At 44.0% G+C, this 20,941-nt stretch overlaps 1 protein-coding gene across 1 annotated transcript in view; it reads right to left on the bottom strand.

Moving 5' to 3' along the window:
* TDRD7 (tudor domain containing 7) overlaps nt 1-20,941 on the bottom strand; it is a 991,711-nt gene that overhangs the window by 296,547 nt on the left and 674,223 nt on the right. Inside the window, exon 12 of the mRNA XM_085636595.1 lies at nt 9,987-10,073. Coding sequence (XP_085492721.1) covers nt 9,987-10,073 — 87 coding nt within the window. The remainder of the gene's footprint in view (nt 1-9,986; nt 10,074-20,941) is intronic.

Raw genomic sequence — 20,941 nt, 5'->3', positions numbered from 1 at the left:
AATACTTCCTAACGTTACTTTAAGCTCTACTATAGGGTCTTGATCAAGTTTTAGGTATGTTTGGGTATCTGATACGTGTTCTTGTACAGCATTGATGTAAAAGGAGCGATCCATTAGAACAATAGCGCCTCCTTTGTCCGCTTTTTGAATCTGTATTTCTGTGTCGGTCTGAATGGATTTTAATGTGTTTTTTTCTTGCTGAGTCAGATTTGATTTCTTCGTTTTTTTAAATTGCAGTTTATGTAAATCTTTCCTCACTAAGTTGTCAAATGAGTCTAAAATTTTGTGAGAAACTGGAGCCTGGTATGTTGATTTTGGTTTGAATTCAAGGAACTCTTTAGCTTGTGTTTCTTCTTTAGCGGGCAATACATTTGTAAAAAAATGTCGTAGACGTAATATCCTGGTGAATCTAAACAGAGCTAGTTCGCATTCGAGTAAGTTAGTGTCGTAGGTTGGGACGTATCCAAGGCCTTTACTTAGTGTTTGAATTTGTGAGGTAGTAATCTCCTTGGATGAGATGTTAACAACTAGATTTACTTCTGGCTTCTTGTGCGTCCTTGTTTTGTGGTGGCTTCTCCTGGTTTTACGCTTTTTGATGGTCCCGGTGGTTGATTTGAATCCTGGTCCCTGGATGAAAAATGTGTGGAGCCAGATGCTGCCAATTCCTCAGTGGTATCTTTGGTTGAAACTGAACTAGATAATTGACTTTTAGCTGATGGTCTGGTGGTTGTGGTATCAGTATCCGTGACTATACTTTCTTCAGATGAAGTATTGGTTGTTGGTTTTCTGATTTGTGGTCGTCGTTGTGCATAGACTTCTGCCCATGTATAAACTTCGTTGAGTTTATAATCCAACGTGTCACGTTTATATTTTCGTAATTTTCCTTCCTGTATTTCTTTTGTATATTTGTCTAATCTCATATTGATGTCGTCTAAAGCACATTTGAATTCGTCATCTTTCATTCTTGTTGATAAATTATGTTTAATTTCTTCAATTTCTTTAGCGAGCTCATTGATGACTTTAGAAAGTTCTTCTACTAAAAGTAGAATTAGGTCAAGTGAACATTTATTCAATATTGAATACCACCTCTCCATGAAATCTTTATTTAAATGAAACCTGTATAGCATGGGTTTAATGGACATCCTCAGTCCTCGTGGAATTCTTTTTGCTCGATGATATTGTATCAGGGTAGATGCATGAAGTCGTTGATTCATTTCTCTTTTAACAGAATACTCTAATTGTTTTAATTGTTGGATGACTGTGTTTCCTTGCAAATCTGACGCTTTTACATCCTGTATCAATGCGTATATTTCTGAAGCTTGTTCTGTTGTATAAGCTAAAGTGCTCGCTCTGTTCTCTGTCAAACTTGAAATGGTGTCAAATGACATGATTGGGTGCTCTCTTGCTGAATGACTGTGAAAGCTAGAACAACAAAATTGGTGGTAGAGGCACTCACTAAAATATAAATCGTAAAAAGAACTGTGTTTTACTCGTTTTTCAGTGTTTTAAGATAGCGTGCTGTAGAGTGGCGTCCAACAGTCATGGATCCCAAAAATTGCAAAACTCCAATTATAGGGCCTGTGTGGCCCTAGTCTCCACGCACATTTGCTCACAGGTGAAAACCTTAAGAAAATTCTCGAATTAGTAAACAGATTGTTCTGGGTTTAAACAAACTCAATCCAACTTATGGTGAAAAAAATGGAAATAAATGAAATGTCAATTCAATAAGCCATTGGTTGTCGCAATTTATTCATTGCCAAAATGTTAATTAGATGATTAGATATCAATCCTTATCTTCATGATATGGAGTTCTACCATTTAGATATAACATGAGAGAAACGTCTTCCACCCCAATGAGCTTTTATGATTCTAGAACTTATTAGTCTGGCTGCACTAGACCACAGGTGTGTGTAGGTAAGTGGCATTTAAAAGTTTCTTGGAAGAAGACAGGACCAACCTGGATTTAAGGCTTTGTGAGCCCAGCATACATCTTTAAACTTAATGTTTGCCCTGATTGGTAGCCAGTGAAGGTCTCTTAGAGTTTGGGAAACTGAATAAAATTTAGGAAGATTCATCAGCACCAGAGCTGCTACATTCTGAAGAGTTTACAGTTTATTTAGTAGGAGATTTAGCGAGCCTACATATAAGGCATTACATAACAGTTTTTCTTAACTCCATTGGAAGGAAGGGATGAATTTGTTTCAGTATCCTCAAAGTGAGGAAACAGGAAGATGTTACCTGGTTTGCAAGGTCAACAAAGGCTAACTTGGCATCAAAAATGACCCCCATGGTTCTTGCTTTCTGGACTGGCAGTAGCCAAATATTGGAGGGGGGAGGGGCACCAAGTGGGGTTCCAATAAGAGGCTTCATTGCCAAACAGCAACACCTCTGTTCTTTCAGAGTTTAACTTTAAACAGTTCATTTGCTTTCAGCCAGCAATACTGCCCATACAGCTATTAAACTGAGATGCAACTTTTCCTGGATCTGAGGAAACTGACACCACTATTTGAGTGTCGGGGCATAAGAGAATACGGAGAAGCCATATACATTAAAAAGTTTATTCAGAGATAAGGAATCTACAACTAGAAGTCTCTATCAGATAAACTTTTCACTTGCAGCTGTACACCAACTCAATACCAGTTTCCAGCCCTGTAACGACATGGTGGGCAGAAAAAAAAAAGTGGCTGTAGTAAATGTCTTAACAGCAGTTTGGCCCACTGTGCTTATTTGTTATCATGAATATCGACAAAATATTTTTAATGTGTGAGCAGATGACCATACTACTACATTACAGTTATCTAAAAGTGAAATATTCCCAAAAAAAAACCTTGATGGCAATATTCAACTGAATGTCTGTGCAAGAAATACAGTGTTGGCAATAGTCCACCAAATGTTTGCGAGTTGTCTGTTTGCATGTTTATACCAAACCAGAAGGCACCACATAATCAATACTGGTATGCCCTCTTAATAAATTGCCTACCCGCGATACGTGGTTTCAAAGGAGAAATAAAATCAATTTTGCTTTTTCTACAGGTCTTATCCAAACTATAGGTCACATAAGCGCACATTTCACATGTAATGAGTGCAGCATCCTTTTTGCCCATAATTGAAGGAGGGGACTAAAAATTGGGAGCTTAATGGTTTGACTGACATGCAAAGGGGATGCCACCACTGGCAGAAACCATGAATGTGTGCCTAAGACGGTCTTGTCTTTGTGTACCTGAACGAAAGGTTCTTCCACTGATTGTGCTGGGACCTTACCAAAGGTGCAATAAGTTATTTCTACCAGAACAACAACTTTTCATGATTCTGCCTGCAGTGAGTATGAGGGCTTTTTTTTTGGTCAAAATATTTTTATTGGCATTTTCCCTTTATTATACATTGGATGCAAAAAGATTCATCAAAGAAACAAAACATGATGTATTAATGACATTTGTATAGACTTGTTGGGGAGTACACACCACCGCCGGCCAACTATAATACAGGTCTGTAATGAGATATACTTTTATCTGCCAAACACTGTATTCTGGCACATACATCGACACAAGGAATGAAGGAGAACTGAAACAGTAAAGTGCAGCTAATTTATGGAAAAAGAACAAACAAAGAAAAGAACCAGTAAAAAGAAATATTAAGAAACTAAACCATTTATGCCGAGGAGCGGTGCGCGCGCAGCTTTTTTATCTTCACACTGTGGAGAACGTATCGTGAAACATCTTTAGAGCAGAGGTATCAGGGGGATCCTCCCTCCCCCCCAACCCAGGGCCACCTCAGTTCCTACACCTAGTCCAGTACACACAAGGCCTGAGTACTTACGACCCTCACTCTGTCTAGTTCAATCTCTTTGGGCATAGGGAGATTGCTCGCGGTGGGTATAAGTCCCAGCATCTACCCGGGCTTTTTCCTCTGCCTCATCCTCTTCACTGCTGATTCCCCTCGGATTCTCCCATTCTACCAGCACCTCCCTCCATTGGTCTGCTATTGGGCGCAATCTCACTCCCTTGGCCTCTTCCCACACCAATGTTCTGCCCTCCGCCCCAGCCCACGCTATGACATTTCTGTTCCAGACCGCTACCTGTGGCCCCCTAGGTGACAGTCCATGGCTATCCTTCGCTTAGCAAGGCACAGCGCAAGGTCTATAAGGCGGTTTCCCACTTTACACTTGGGGGGGCATAGGGAAGAGACCCAGTAAGTATGTATGGATCATCGGAGCCAATTCCTGTCCAAGCACGTCTTGTATCTTGGCCAATATCGCCTCCCAGTAGGGACGCAACCACTGGCATTCCCTGGTCATGTGGGCGAAGTCAGCGTCCAGGTGGGCACACCTGGGAAATTGTCGCGCCTCCCCTCCGTACGTCACGTTGAGTCTGTGTGGTGTCATGTACGTCAGTGAGTATGAGGGTTATCGCTTAAAAGGACCAATATGTCTTAAGACAATGCCGAGATTCCAATTTGGAACATGTGGTGCTCTAAGTGGGATAGTTTTCGCAATTCTCCCATAAAAGCTTTAATGACTTGGATTTTCCCAAGAGAAATGGTTGGTCTGTTTTGTAAGAAGGCAGGTACCACTAACAAGTGTACACAAATGAAAATATAGGCTAGACCAATTTCCCTAATGAAGTAAAGTACAAGTTACTTAGTAAGTTCAGTAACGCTCCTTGTGGTGGATTTTATAACCACAGATTGCTCACTATGTGAACCTGCCCAGGCAGCAGACTGGATCAAGGAACTCTTACGATAGCTCTGCACACCTGCTGAAGGCCCCAATGGCGTCCATGGCAACTCCAACCAGCTTGTGGACTGATCCACTCTTGCCGATGCCTTTTTATTCACTGGTCCTTTCTGCGCGCTCATATGCAAAGTATAACTGACAGATTAACTATTAACGAGCAAATCTAACATGGAATATTAATTATCCCTAAAAGTTCACTCTGAAGAATAGGGAAGAGGGTGAGCAGTGGGTAATTTGATGTCTGAAAGAGCCATTACTTAAACTAAATAAACCTACTCTTCTAATAGATATGGCAAAGCACAGTTGTCTCACATTGTGAATCTATGCCAAAGCAATGCTACCTCACAGGAGGTGGGCCTGAGGTGTGAATGCTCTTCAAGGCTACATCAAGGTAGCTTAATTGCTTTATCAGGGCCATTCCATAGCTCCTTGGTTAACAGTATGCACAGCTATACAATCGTCTCTAATATACCTCTAATGTTCCTCTAAGCATCTTGACTTTACAGGGTTTTTAAAACTGTCAAGTTCTTTAGGATTGTTTTTGACATTGGTAAAAACTGGGATGTTGTCTCTGTCTTAATTCAATAAGGAAGTCATGTTCTACTCACTCTACGTCAACTGTTACACCAAGTTATAATGCTGCTAGTTGAATTACAGCATGGTATGTTGAAGTTTCATCTGGAGGTGTTGTTCTAAAGAGCTATTGCTCTAAAGGTTCTTCACCGTCTGACTCTGCATTTGTTCCATTGCATCTTTTGAACGTGACACAAAGACCTCAAATGGTTGGGCCTGATATTCTTCTTCATCTGAGTCTGTCTGAGGAAGCGGCATAGACAGAAAATATGGATTTGGGCCCCGTGGTATTTGATGATCTCAACAATGTAATTTGATGATCTCAACACTGTATAAGTGGTTTTAGAACACATAGGAGTGTAGTTCTGGCATTCAGTTGATGACACTACCTCCTAAAAGTAATTTTAAGTTAAATAAAAGACTTGCATAAGATGGTAGACTCTGCTGAAGAACTGGTTGATCTAGGTATGTTTGTGGGCCTAAACAAATCCTTCTGAAAACCTGTCAGAACATTATCTGTGTAGCATTTGAAATACACTCTTTCTTGCCTCACGTCCAGATTATCAACTTTATAGTCCAGAATTAGTGTCGAGACATACTTAACTGTGCTCTTGGACTTTTTGTTGTGAAGAATTTTACCAGTGTTGAGGCTCTTTTGGTTCTGATGCAGGACCGGATTATGGACTGCCTTCAGTTTCAACCTTTGGAAGGCAATGTTTCTTCGTTGTCAAAGGTCTTTTCAGGTCCAAATTACCTTGTGTTTCGAAGCAGATTGATGGGTAGTTTGATTATTTTTATTTATGGCGTGTGTGTTTTCAACATCCCTTTTTGGCAGCACTTGAAATCTAACATGGGGTGGGTGTCTCTGTACTTCTGCAGTGTTGTTTGAAACTCAATACAATTTGTTTTACTCGGGCCCCTCATCATCCATAAATTGTGGCTCTTCCAGGTTTATCGGACTATGATCTCTCATCGGAATAATGTCCTCATATGCCCCAGAAGTAATGTCGTCTAGGTTTTTCTGGAGTCAACCTACAATTACATGTTCCAGATAGCCCATTTACATTTCAAATACTGATGTGCTGAACAGCTCTGTCTGCTATGATCTTGAGGAACACACAGAATACAAATGCAATACCAATCAGACTGAGCCAACTTCATGTGACTTTGAGGACATGATCAAAATGGTGTATTTTCCATCCCTCAAGGAGACACTTTCATACAACCTAGAAGGTAAGCTAACATGATTTAACATTAGTTGATGCCTTGATTAAGAGTCTTTTTGCATCTGACGTACTGTGAAATTCGATATTGTTTGGTACCATACGGTTGTCTTGCCACAACGTTGTTTCGAAGACAGAGCAACCAATGGTGGGTGGGGGGCAATGTGGAGGGTGAGGGGAACTAAGATGGAGTCTGCATGCTGATGCACTGTGGGTTTTGGCTACATGTTTACAAGTAATTCTCGACACAAACCTACATTTTTAAACAAAAAACTTTTTCTATTCCTAACACAACACTAATGTATGTATAATAGATGGACATCTTGTGATTTAATATACATGCGGAAATCATAAAATAAACACAAGGCTAGGATATGCAGGATGTATAAGAGAAGAGGGGGATTACCCTGGTGAAATAAGAAAGAACAAAAAGTCAAAATACAGAGGAAGCTTCTCGGTTCACTAGGAAAAGGGCGCAGGGAGAAGAAAGGGGTGCCACAGTGGGGTGAGAAGTGACATGAGCGAGGGTGTCAGCGGCAGTGGAGCTGGAAAACATTTGGGGTGCTGCAGTCAATGTTGCATCACTAAAGATTGTGAAAATTCCAAGCGTATCAAAAAAAAAAAAAGAAAAAAAAAGAACAAATGTAGCAAATGTATGCAGCGGGTCATTAGTAAGTGGCTAGTACGTAGCTGGGGGTGCTTTTTGGAAAACACTGTTGCAAATATGTTACTAAAGCATGGTAGCGCAGTATCAATTATAGAAAGTATATTTTCCATTGAAATAGACACTACATTTGCTAAAACACAGTTTCTTACTGACAAGCCAATAGGTTTTGCCTCTGCAAAATCTATTGGCGTTATCAATGTTCTTTTAGACATGTTGTACAGCAGCGTAAGCTGCTGTACAACTTGGATTAAAGTTTTTTTTTTTTTAAAGCTATATGACACGGCCAGCGGTGCCAGAGTCATAGTACTTTTTTCTTTTAAAGTATGTTTACCTCACAGAAGTCGACTTTTCTTAAGATAGAAGCTTTAACCCACTACAGATTTCTCAAATACAAAACAAAAACGTTTTACCAACCCACTCGACAAATATAATGTTTTCCAGTTAAGTATTTTTAAAACCAATAGAGCTGTATATTCGACTAAGTGTATGGTTTAAAAAGCGGAAAGAAAGGAAAATATAAACAAGGCATAAATAATTCATGTAAAAAGCACCTCAAGTGAAAAGGGTTACTAGGCTGATAAAACATATAAAGTCAGTCTCTGCAGGTAGAAGGCCAGGTCCTATTTTCTTTTTGCCATCTCTCCTCGCTAAAGGAGCATACCATCCTCCCTTTACTATAAGGCCCCTGCAGCAAGACTGCACAACAGGTCACCAAACAATTGCAGTTTCCAAGCCGATTTGCATAGTGCCTCTCGGTCCCCATCCGAGCGCTTAAAACTGATATCTTTTTGGCAGGGGAAAAATCCACGAAATATGTGTAAATACAGCATAGGGGAGAGGGGTTAAGTAGCACAAGGGCGGGGAGAAACAAAACAAACGCGCTGAAAACAGAGAGAGTGGGTATAGAAACGGACGGCGGGTGGGGAGACCTACAGTGCCATGCACGCTTATTGGGTGCTCAGCCAAAATAAACAAAACAAGCATTTGCAATGCAATAGGACTCGCATTTATGCAAGACTGATTGCATTGCAAACGGGAGAGCGAGCGGGGGCGAGAAGGCACGAACAACGGGAGGGCAAAAAGGCACATACTGTGCGGAGGGTTGGGAGGAGAGAAGGTACGGGAAGAAAATAGTACTCACAATCTAAATAACACATACTGTACAACACTCGAAGTAAAGGGGCCAGTAGACTTGGAAGTATACAAATGACGACATGATCGTGATAAGGCGGGACTAACAAGCCTATAAACCAATCGGAAGGCAGCATTTAGGAATGACAAAGACACAAGCCAATGAAAAAGATGGGCGGGGGAGTGGGCGAGGCTTCTCTCCCGTACTCTACTACCACAGATCAACCCCCGTGCAGCGCTTGTGCGCTGGCACAGGGCTCGACCTAAAATGTACCATCAGAAAAGTGAGGCCAGTGGAAGAACACTAACCGCAAACATGAATCTGTGCTGGGTCCATGCTCCACGGCATGGACAAAAGTCCAAAGATGACTGCAAGAGGAGGTGGGCATCCAGCATGAGGCGTGGCCAGTAAGAAGCAAGGAAACAAGAGTGAAGTGGATGTCAACTAATGATATGCATTGATAAGTAATGGGTGGGCTCTCAGCCCATTTTAAAGTTTATTTTTTTAACAATAGTCTTCACTGACAGTGTATGCAGGGTACGATTATGTGTTGAAATTTGGTTTCAGAAAATATGTATGTCTTGATTTATTTCGATCCTATTAAAATCTGATTCAAAATTTCAGGATTACAAAAAAAAATTGGGCTTCATTTGTGCTTTCCGTATTGCTGATCAAGTCTGAAACATTGGTATAGTTCATTCACATCTATTTAAATTGTATGCATTAGAAAAAAACGGAGTCTACTGTATCCCTGCAAGACTGCCACAGTTCACTTTGCAGAATCATCCGTCTGGCTTTGCAGTTAAAGTAAACACCAATCTCCAAGTTAAACAGCCATTTGCCAGACGTTATTGCCTGACATTTGACCTCTGTCTTTGTAACACAGCAAATGTTACAGGATAAAACCAAAATTTAAAGACCTCTTTATTGCTCAGTCACCTTCTGAACCACTTCATGAATATTTTGGGGTTGCTGCAGCAACCGCTGCACCCCTACTTCCAGCGCCTACGATCAGCGGATAGGGATCAAGGTGAAGCAAGGTACTCCTCACACAGTTCACATATGGAGAGTTTATACTACCACAAGTGGTTGTTTGAAAAGTTAAGTCTTCAGCTGTTTCAAGAAGTGGGGAAGGCATGGGGCCTGACAAATCTGAACTGGGATGTAGTTCCATAACATAACCTAGTAGGTGGTGTACCATCACATCTTCTGCTTCTATAACTGTCATACTTCCACGCTGGTAATGCCACTCCTGTACAATGTATGTGTATGGTTTTAGAGGCAGGTGAGTGGCAATGAAAAAGCTGAAACCTTGCTAACAGGTGTAACTCTTCTATCCATCATCATCAATAAGTATGTGGAGCAGGCATCCATTGCTGCTATGTTAAAACCACATTAGCATAAGACAACTTTAGTAATATCCTTCTGAGAGTTCTCACTGTTCACAATTGTCTTCATATTCCAGTGTTAGCCTCTGCATTATGAAAGTGATGGAAATACTAACAATTGTGAGGTAACCATTTGAGCCTCAATGAAAACAAATATGCTAAGGTTTCCATCTAAACAAGAGAATCATACGTAAAATCTGAGTTTCCCTACAAAGAAAATCAAAAAGGAGGTAGACAGTAGTTGCAGTAATTTAAAGAAAGCTGCCCTTACCTCTACACGTGTATATTTTCCTTTGCAGTAGAACAAGCATATTTTACCAACGAATGGCAACGAGACAAACACCTCCGATGTAACAGGCTACAATAAAAATATTAAGCATTAATGCCTTGTTGATCATAAAAGCAAACGGACTACAAACACAGATAATCTTTAACATTCTAGCAGATGCTGCTTGCAATCAAAATATGGATATTGTGTATTTCCATGCACCTAAATTTAAACGGCCATTTTAACAAGACTTACAAGCATGAAAAGGACATCATAAGATACATCATGTGGGTTTTCAACACTTTTGGTGTTGTGAACTATGTAAGAGACTGCAAATGTAGCACAATAAGTGCACAATTTCGTTTTGTAGAAAACCTGCAATATGTATTCATCAAGTATAACCTAGTCAATTCTACCTATAAATCCAGGTGATTCACTGTTACTTCGGGTCCTAAAACAGAGGCCTGAACCAGTCTCAAGGATTTTGCAGCGTGGAATGCAAGTCTTCTTAGAAGAACTTGTTTAAACCTATAAATAACAAATTTTTTGTGTTTCCACTAATAAAGCACAAGTTACTACTTGTGTAACGATAGATCTGTAAGAGACATTAGTTAGTGATAGATTCCTTGCCTTAGAATGACCCCAGGCGTTAGACTGGATCCGGAAAGTTTTTGTAGCAGTCCCCTGCGCGTCAGTAGGTGGCGTCGTGCGGCTCCACGTCCGTCGCTGGCGTCGTAAGCGCCGAGATGACGTAACGGAGACTACTTAACCGCCACCCATGCGCGCTGACGTCAGTCTGTATACGACTTTCCGCGCCAGGAACGCAGAGCCATGCATGAAACGGACCACTGATGCCAAGAAACTAGGGCCCTGAAAGGGATGACCTTAACCCTAGAATCAGTTCGCAGAACGGGGAGGATGGGTGGGGAGGTAATAAATCTATCACTAACTAACATCTCTTACAGATATATCGTTACACAAGTAGTAACTTGTGCATCTGAAAGAGACACGTTGGTGATAGAATCCTTCACTTTAGGAAACTGTTTAAAACTTTCCTCTTCCCTCCACCCTGCTAGGCCCTACCGCTCCTGTCCCTTCTGACTCCCCTCTGTCTTTCAGCGCCAGGAAACCTTTGGTGTCAGTGCGCTCAACAAATTTCACTTAACATAACATAACATAGAATAGATACCCCAGCAATACAAATCCCGGTGGTGGGTCTGCGAACAAGATTACACCAGAAAGTTACGGAGAACAGAACAACCTAAGAAGCCGTCTCTCTGGACCGGACTATCAAGGCAGTAATGCTTGGTAAACGTGTGCAGCGAGGCCCACGTAGCTGCCCGACAAATGTCCTGCAAGGGGACGCCGCGTCCCAAGGCAGTAGTGGCTGCCGTTGTCCTGGTAGAATGGGCACGCAGCCCCACTGGAGGTTCCTTCTTAGCCAATGAATAACATGTTTTGATGCACAGAACGACCCACCGAGAGATGGTTCTTTTGTGCACGGCCCGACCTTTCTTGGCACCACGTAGCCAACAAAGAGCTGGTCATCCACCCGGAACTGTCGTGTGCGCTGCAGGTAGAACGACAGCACACGTTTTGGGTCCAGACGGTGGAGCCTCTCTTCCTCTCTCGAAGGATGCGGAGGCGGAAAGAAGGTGTGCAAAGTGATGGTCTGCCCGATGTGGAAGGGCGTGACAACCTTTGGCATAAAAGGAGGACGGGTCCTTAAAACCACCTAGTCCGGATGAACCGAAAGGAAAAGGTTTGGAAGAAAGAGCCTGGAGCTCACTCACTCACTCGTCTGGCAGAGTTGATAGCTATCAGGAAAGCCGTCTTGAGAGTGAGAAGACGCAAATGACAGGTATGAAGGGGCTCGAAGGGAGTGCACATCAAATAGGTCAAGACAAGATTTAAGTCCCATTGAGGCATTATGAACGGCACAGGAGGAAATGTGTGCGTAATGCCTTTCAGGAGACGATTAACAACCGGAGACTTAAAAAGAGAAGGCTGATCTGGAAGCCTCAAAAAGGCGGAGATGGCCGAAAGATATCCTTTGATAGAGCCCAGAGCAGAGCTCTGCTGGGCCAAAGACAGTAGGAACAGAAGGACCTCAGAAAGAGGGGCAGAAAGGGGATCCACAGCCTTTGCTGTGCACCATGCTACAAACTTGTTCCACCGGCAGGTGTATACCGTCTTAGTGGAGGGACGCCTGGCTGCCAGAATGACATCACAGACATCGGGAGTAAGATCGAAAGCTGTCAACTGTCGCCGCTCAATCTCCACGCATGGAGGTGGAGGCTGGACAGGTTCGGGTGGAAGACCGTCCCCAGCTGCTGTGACAGAAGATCCTCCCGAAGAGGCAGTCGGATCGGGGCATTGATCGCCATGCTGAGTAGCTCGGGATACCAGTATCTTCCCAATCCGGAGCCATAAGGATGACCTAGGCCCGGTCGCGACCAATCTTCTTCAGCACTCTGGGCAGAAGTGGTATAGGCGGAAAGGCGAACAACAGACCGCAGCTCCACTCGCGATGAAAAGCGTCGCTGAGCGAGTGCCCCCTTGGAAATTCCAATGCACAGAACTGAGGACATTGCGCGTTCTCTTCGGTGGCGAACAGATCTAACCAAGGCTGTCCCCACTGCTGAAAGAGACCTTGCACCACGTCCGAGCACAGACGCCATTCGTGATCCATCAAGCACCAGCAGCTGAGTTTTTCCGCCCTGGCATTCAGAGAACCTGCCAGGTGTTGAACCACCAAGATAATGCCTTGACGTTCCAGCCACATCCAGAGGCGCAGAGCCTCCTGATATAGGGTCCAGGACCCCACCCCGCCCTGTTGCAATACCACATGGCGGTGGTGTTGTTCGTGAACACCTGCACCACACTTCCCTGGACAGAGGGAAGGAATGCCTTCAGTGTAAGTCGGATCGCCCGAAGCTCCAACAGATTGATATGGAGCAAGGACTCCGCCAGAGACCAGAGGCCTCTGATCTCTGCCTCTCCCCAAGTGGCCACCCCATCCCAGGAGGGACGCATCCGTCACCACTGTGTGCTCCGGTTGGGGAAGGGAGAGGGATCTGCCATTGACCCCGTCGCGATTTTGTGAGCCACCACTGCAATTGCCGTGCAGTGCCCTCCGAGATCTGGACATGATCTGACAGATTGCCCTGATGTTGCGCCCACTGGAACTTCAGGTCCCACTGCAGAGCCCGCATATGCCATCTGGCATGTGTCACCATCAGGATGCAGGAGGCCATCAGGGCCAAAAGCCAGAGGGTCATCCTGAAAAATCCGGGATAGAGGTTGAAAAATCGGAATCATAGCCTGAATATCCCGGACTCGCTGCTCGGGAGGATAAACCCGAAACAGCATCGAATCCAGAACCGCTCCGATGAAGGGGAGCTTCTGAGAGGGATTCAGGTGCGACTTCGGCACGTTGATGGAGAACCCCAGCAAATGCAGGTCATCGTCCATAGTCTGAAGGTGGTTGACGACTGCCTGGGGCGAGCCCGCCTTCAACAACCAGTCGTCGAGCTAAGGGAAGACTGACACCCCTGACCTGCGCAGATGAGCTGCAACCACCGCCATCACTTTCGTGAACACCCGAGGGGCGCTGGTAAGGCCGAAGGGGAGCACGGCAAACTGAAAATGCTCCTGGCCTGCCGTGAACCGCAGGTAACGCCAGCGGGCAGGCAGGACGGGCATGTGAAAATATGCGTCCTGCAAGTCCAACGTTACCATCCAGTCTCGAGGGCAGCCAGGACCTGAGCCAGAGTCAGCATTTTGAACTTCTTCCAGAGGAAGCGATTGACGTTCCGGAGGTCCAAGATGGAGCGCAGGCCCCCTTTGTCCTTCTTGGGGACCAGAAAGTAGTGGGAATAACAACCACTCCCTACTTCCGGCCCATGAACGCACTCGATGGCCCCCTTGACCAACAGGGCCATGACTTCCTGCTGAAGAAGCATCAATTAATCCCCCAACATTTGGTGGCACCGAGGTGGCATGGCTGGAGGGGAGGACTGAAAGGGAAGGGAGTAACCCCTGCGGATGATCTGCAACACCCACTTGTCCGATGTGATTTCGCGCCAGTGGGGGAGGTGGTGGCGGATCCTGCCACCCACCGGCGTGGGATGCTCCACAAAGCTCGGATTAGGAAGGTTTGGCGGTAGAAGCAGCGGGGGCGGAGGTGGACTGACCCCCACACTGATTCCCAGACCCGCCCCTGCGGAAGCCGCGTCCGCGCTGAGGCCGGTTCTGCACATGCTTGGTGAAGGAACGTGCCTGGGCGCCCCTGCCGCGGCGACGAAAGGAACGAAAACCAGGAGTGGCCGGGCTCTTTGCAGAAAGACCCAAGGACTTGGCTAAAGCGCGCGAGTCATTAAAATGCTCCAGTGCACTGTCGGCCTTATCGCCAAACAGGCGAGTGCCATCAAAGGGCATGTCCATGAGCGAGCTCTGGACATCGGGCGAGAACCAGGTAGATCGAAACCAGGCATGGTGACGCAGCGGCACAGTCGTAGAAATCGCCCTACCAAGTGAATCTGCGGTGTCCAAACCACACCGAATGGCGAACTTAGTCACATCTTTACCCTCAACAACAGCTTGGGACAGCACAGCGTGGATCGCCTCAGGACACTGAGGCAACACCTGCGCAACTGTATCCCACACCGCGTGGGAATAGCGGCCTAAAGCAAGCAGTGTTCACTGACCTCAGCCCCAAGCTGGCCGAAGAGAACAACCTCTTACCGAACTGCTCCAGCTTCTTAGAGTCCTTATCTGGCGGGACTGTAGGAAAAGCACTCTGTGACGTCGAGGCTTGGATGACCAGGCTCTCAGGCGTAGGATGAGTGGTCAGAAGAGCAGGGTCACCAGGCGCCGGAAGGCGACGCCTGGCGACATTCTTATCCATAGGGGCCCCCGTGGCTGGCCGCGACCAAGTGCCCAACAAGATGTCAGTGAGGGCGTCATTAAAGGGGAGCAGGGGCTCCGAGGAAGTGGACGCCGTCAGGAGCACCTCAGTGAGGAGATTAGTTTTGAGGGCCACCGTAGGGAGATCGAGGTTGAGGACCTCTGCTGCCCAACAGAGCACCATCATGTAGGAGCCGCCCTCCTCCATGGTAGGCGGGGGAGAGGCAAACCCCAGGACAGAAGAGACAGAGGTCGCCGCCGTCCTCCAAATCGTCCACACAGTCCTGCTCAGAGTCACACTGACTGGCAAGAGGGTCCACGGACCCCTTCCAGTCATCCTCCAGCTCTGTTGCATGGGGAACAGGTGGCAGAGCTGGAGCCGGAGAAGGAGCATACAGCATCGGAAATGGCGCTGGCTGGGGTCGAGCTGGTGCCGTGTCCCAATGCGGATCCCAGGTTGGAACAAAATGGTCCTGGAACCGGGGCAAGGGCAGGACAAACGGCACCCACTGCGATGCCGGAGGAGGAGCCGAGGGTGGCTCCGGGGTCGGAGCCGGCAGCGCTGGACCTTGTGGCGCTGGGGCCGGAGCCAACGGCGCAGGATCCTGTGGCGCCGAAGCTGGATCCGCGGGCGGCCCCACAGAATCCGGACACGGGACCGCGGGGCCTGAAGGCGCACCGGCGGGAGCCCGAGGCCTAAAAAGACGGTCCAAGGTAGCAAGAAATTCTTTAACGTGTTCGGGAGTCGCCGACGGACCCGAGTAAGGTGGCTAGGCTGTGGGACTCCCAGGCTCCAAAGGAGCTGCAGGGGCAGAATCCCTGTCCCCCTCGTCCGCATCCGAAGACCAATGGGGGGACGTCGGAGAGCAAACTCACTTCTTCAACTTCTTTTTATTTTGTCGCTTACCTTCATCCATGGGCGAAGACTTGGAGCCTGAGGAGCGACGACTGCGGCCCCGTGATCGGTCTCGGGAACGGTCCCGGGACCTAAAACGGCACTGGGTCTCCAGCAACTTCCGGCGCGGCTCTCTCAAGGCAGTCAGGGCCATGAATAATTCAGCACCCGAGCACACTAAGTTGAGTCAGTCACAATGTGAAAATATGGTAAACAATACAATGATTGCAAGTAACACATATGTGAATATCTTCTCTTTTATTCTTTCATGCTTTGGTCCAGCCAACACGTGTTTCGTCGCCCGGGAGTACCCACGACTTCCTCAGGGCTGGAAAATAAATATAAGAATTCTAGTAGCATGTACAAAACGCAATACTAATTAGTAATTGTGTGATACAAGTGAAGCTGGTGAAATTGTACCGAGGCATGCTCTTGAGTGAACATAAAAAATGGGAAATCCCAATCAGTACACTTGTCATGAGGGGACACAGCTAATAGAAGTGCAGTGAGATAGTCACTTACTATCTCACTGCACTCCTATTAGCTGTGTTACTCCATGATAGGAGGTTTGGATATTTCCCTAATACTTATACACTCCTTCTCAGCAACGCGGGTCCCCTCATGACAAGTGTACTGATTGGGATTTCCCATTTTTTATGTTCACTCAAGAGCATCCCTCGGTACAATTTCACCAGCTTTACTTGTATCACACAATTACTAATTAGTATTGAGTTTTGTACATGCTACTAGAATTCTTATATTTATTTTCCAGCCCTGAGGAAGTCGTGGGTACTCCCGGGCGACGAAACACGTGTTGGCTGGACCAACGAATGAAAGAATAAAAGAGAAGATATTCACATATGTGTTACTTGCAATCATTGTATTGTTTACCATATTTTCACATTGTGACTGACTCAACTTAGTGTGCTCGGGTGCTGAATTATTCATGGCCCTGACTGCCTTGAGAGAGCCGCGCCGGAAGTTGCCGGAGACCCAGTGCCGTTTTAGGCTGGAGGGACTAGATCTGTTTTTTTATTCTCTTTTAGTTCCTTGTACTTGACTCCTTCAGTACCCCATTTCTTAGAACACAGGGTTTTGACACTAGCAATCACTTTGACTACTCTACAGTCTCTCAGAAAGGTGGGTCAAACTCCTTGTGTCTCCTGTTTGTTTCTTCAGGGTCCAGTTACCTCTAAGTTTAATAAAACACAAAGTCTTACACAAAGAATGATGGAGGCACCATGTTTATCTGCGTACGTCAGTCTTAACACCCAATATTTTGAGTATCGTCATTACGAAAATATAGCAAGAATTAGGACTGTCCCTCTTGATACAAACACAGCATCTGTGCAAACATGTTTTGCGGCCCGTAATATTGCCGCCTAAGGGCTTAGCAAATTATATCTTGCCACTTAAAAAAAATCTCATAATGTGCAAGAAAGGATATAAATGTGCATCAAATTCTAAGTTGCCTTCCAAGGTTTTTTTGATTATTATCACTGAAAGCTCACAATCAGTGGTGGTTTATAACATCAGTATTATATATAGAAGCCAAAAGGCCCAGTTCAAGTAACCTCAAAAGTACAGTATGATATTGTACTCCAAAACGCCATTAATGACAAACTGTAACTTATGGCGTTCTTAAGTCATCATAATCACTCTGGAAGATACAAATGTCATAGGTAACAAACCAATGGTATTTCTTAATTCATGAACATAGAACTGGACATCCATATAGAGTTCAAGGTTGTACTTTCAGTAAAGTTTAAAACTCTTCTATATCACATCAACGCCATGCTCTTCTCCAAGGTCCTCTCTTGGGTTCCCAAACAGGTTATAAGCAGTTACGTTTTTAACAGTACAACTTAAAAACTTTCATTTTGAAGAACCTCAAATAAATGTTCGTCAATATATCTATAATTTTTTAAAAGGAAGATAATAAAACAATTAAGAAGAGGGTAGCCCTTTAAAGAGCAGCAGAGTGTGGGAAACATGGAAGTGTAAGTGACTGAAGTGTATATCTTATAGAACTTTGCAAATTACGCAAAATACTGCTTTACCAACATTAGTATAATGAACATTATCTAGGTGAAACATCTGGACTACCATATCTTTTACTGCCATTGTAAATAGTGCTAATTTGGCAATAACCAAAATGTGCAGTCATGACAAGTTCAACGTTGCATCTTGCATACTCTATCCTTCGGTTCAAAATAGGTACTGAAGAGCTACCGTTGAGGTATGGCAATGTTTGAGGAAAACAAAAGAAGTGTATTTTGGGATACATGCCATGTAAAGACATGATCTTCGCTCATTAGAAAACAAATGTGTGTTTGTGGAACACGTCCAAGCTCATTACCTCTCACCTGCAAAACAATTCCATTAGGCTGGATCAGCTCGACATTCTTTTATGCTGGAATCATTGTACTCCATTTCATACCATGAATTCCATTTTACCTTACCTCCTGTCCAGCCCAAACCTGTTACTAATTAATGTGCAACAGGACACTGCTCTGCCCAGACCACCTATGAATCTGCTAGGATCCATACTTTAGAGGAAATGTTGTAAGCCCTTCTCTCAGTTGCTCAAATACATAAAATGGGCTATAAAGCATGCACACCTACAAACTAGGACACCCAGCATTCAAACATTAAGCATTTGTTGGTTGGACAACATATCTAATAACCGAACATGTGGCTTACATATTAAGTATGTTACTTTCTATTAGTTAAGTGACATTATTGGAAAATTTACACAAGATTTGTTTTAAAAAATGAACTGACTTGGATTGGATAATCTGCCGGAACATTAAAATATGTGAAACATTACGCTCTAAAAATTAAAACAATACAATGATTTCAAAGACATACATGTTACTAGTTAGTTTATACAGCTCTTAAATATAAACAAATGAAAAATAAAAGTTTAACTCTGCTTATATGCAAACTGAGAAATTAGTGTGCATCACGAAATTAAAAATAAATAAAAAAAGGCTAAAAAGCTAACTTCGAAAGGAACTGAAGATTAACCAATATGTTCATAATGGCTCTCAAATTAAAATAAAAGTTAAACTCACAAATTAAGGTGCTACCTTCACCTTGTGTCCCATACTCAAAGCACTGATACAACCTTAACTTCCAAGATAAGGGATTTAGTAGGTTACATAGATGCCTGAACCAAAAACTTAAACAATACTCAATATAAAAATGTTGTTTCACACAAATCAAACCACCCTCCTTCATGCTATCTTGTATCATATGAGAACGCATTTACAATAATCTGCCCATCAACCAAACTGCATATGACTGCAGAAAGACTGTTATATCTGCACACATATAGCAGTACATTACCACCGACCCAGAATCACATATCCACACAGCTACATTTATATTCCCACACTCAACAAATATGTTTAAATAATACACATCAATGGGGCACAGTCACTAACCTCCTCCTCTACACACCACTATGACACCACACCTACCTTCATACATCCACGCACACACAATAGTATATACTAATAAGCATACCACAGCAACAAATACTATTGTATGCTAACATGATCATCTCACAGCCACATAGTCAATAATTACCAGTGATAAACACCAATAGAGCAATAACTTATTGCAAATGTAAGAGGATTTGTCCACATACCACATTGCATCCAAACACACACTACTGTATGCTCAAAGACGTTCTAACATACACCTGCACCACAATTATTTACTATACAATTATCATGCACCCATGAAACCAGTATTTTAATTACAATACTTAAATACCAGCCTCGCTTCATGCCGTCATATAATCTTTAACACACGTAAAATGCAAGTTTTGATAATTAAAAACAAAGTATACTTTTAAGATTTATTTTCTACAGTGGGTTTGGCCAACAAGTCAAAGTTACACCTTAACTTATGGTAGTGTAGGAAAGTGCCCTTACTGTATTGTCACTCCCACTTTTTGCCCCAATGCTGATGGTTAGGACTCTGAAAGTGCACTGGAGCCTGCTGCCCAGGTCCCAGTGGTCTCTCCCTAAAACTGATGTGTTAATTGGTAACCCCAACTAGCAAAGGTCTTTAACCCCCTTATAAGGCAGTAGTATATGCTACCAGTGGTACCCGGGGCATGGGCATTATAGGGGTCACCAGGACCTGAAGCACTGTTTGTGCTACCCTGAGTGACCCAAGTAAACTGCTGACAGCAGGCCTTCCACTGCAGGAGCAGTGTAAGCCGCTCAAACTTGACTTTGCCCTCATCATGTAAGGCAAAGTCAATGCAACATTCTTTTATATATCCAAGTCACTCCCTAAGGAAGGCCTCCTGAGCTAAGGAGGCAGGATGCATTATATTTAGGCTGTCCGGTTTTAGGTTTAAACCTATAATAACTGATAAAACCCCACCGCAAGGGAAATAGCCCTCACCAGTGTAAACATATAAGCACTGAAAAAAACATCTGCACAACCACAAACTAAATGCCATTCAAAGAAAGGAAAAGGAGAGTGAAAGAGTAATTTCTTTTCTTCCTGAAGCGGCCAATAAATGTAACTTTGACTTACAAACTAGCAGCAAGAAAGACTGGGCTAACATTATTCTGCTTGAGATTTGTTGTTTAGAGATGTCACTAAAATATTGTTTCGTCTTCCTTTTGCTTTTTTCAGTTTTGTGGTCTTTGGTCTAAAGATGCAGCGTCTAGAAGCACCTTTTAGGTCTCGTTTCATTATTTTAGAAGCTGTAGATAATCAGGAAATATCAAAATCATATTTGATATTTTGGCTGCGTTTGATTCTTTCACCGATTGGTAAAATGGCTGGTATCAAAAGAATCTTTCCCAATGTGTACCATCACATTTACCCTCAGAGAATGGGGAAAACCCTTGATACATCAGCCCCCAGTTTCTAGTGAGTCAGTATTGATAGCAGGTTTTAAACATTTAATGCAAGGTATAGTGACAAGTATATGTGAAAAGAGTAATATCACCAAGCATCAAGGATGGTGGTGAAAACATGACACCAGACTTTTGGAAAACATGGAACGCAGTGTCACTTAGAATATTGCTGCACAAATGTTCTTTCCAAGTTCAACAAAGATGGGAGTGATATTGTTTGTATTTGCAGTGATTCAGCCAAGTATATGAAAAAGTTGTGTGATGAC

Source organism: Triturus cristatus, chromosome 2_1 (assembly GCF_964204655.1).
Source record: "Triturus cristatus chromosome 2_1, aTriCri1.1, whole genome shotgun sequence".
NCBI lineage: Eukaryota > Metazoa > Chordata > Amphibia > Caudata > Salamandridae > Triturus > Triturus cristatus.
The sequence above is the reverse complement of the archived record's forward strand: the minus strand, read 5'-3'. Positions and strand labels throughout refer to the sequence as shown.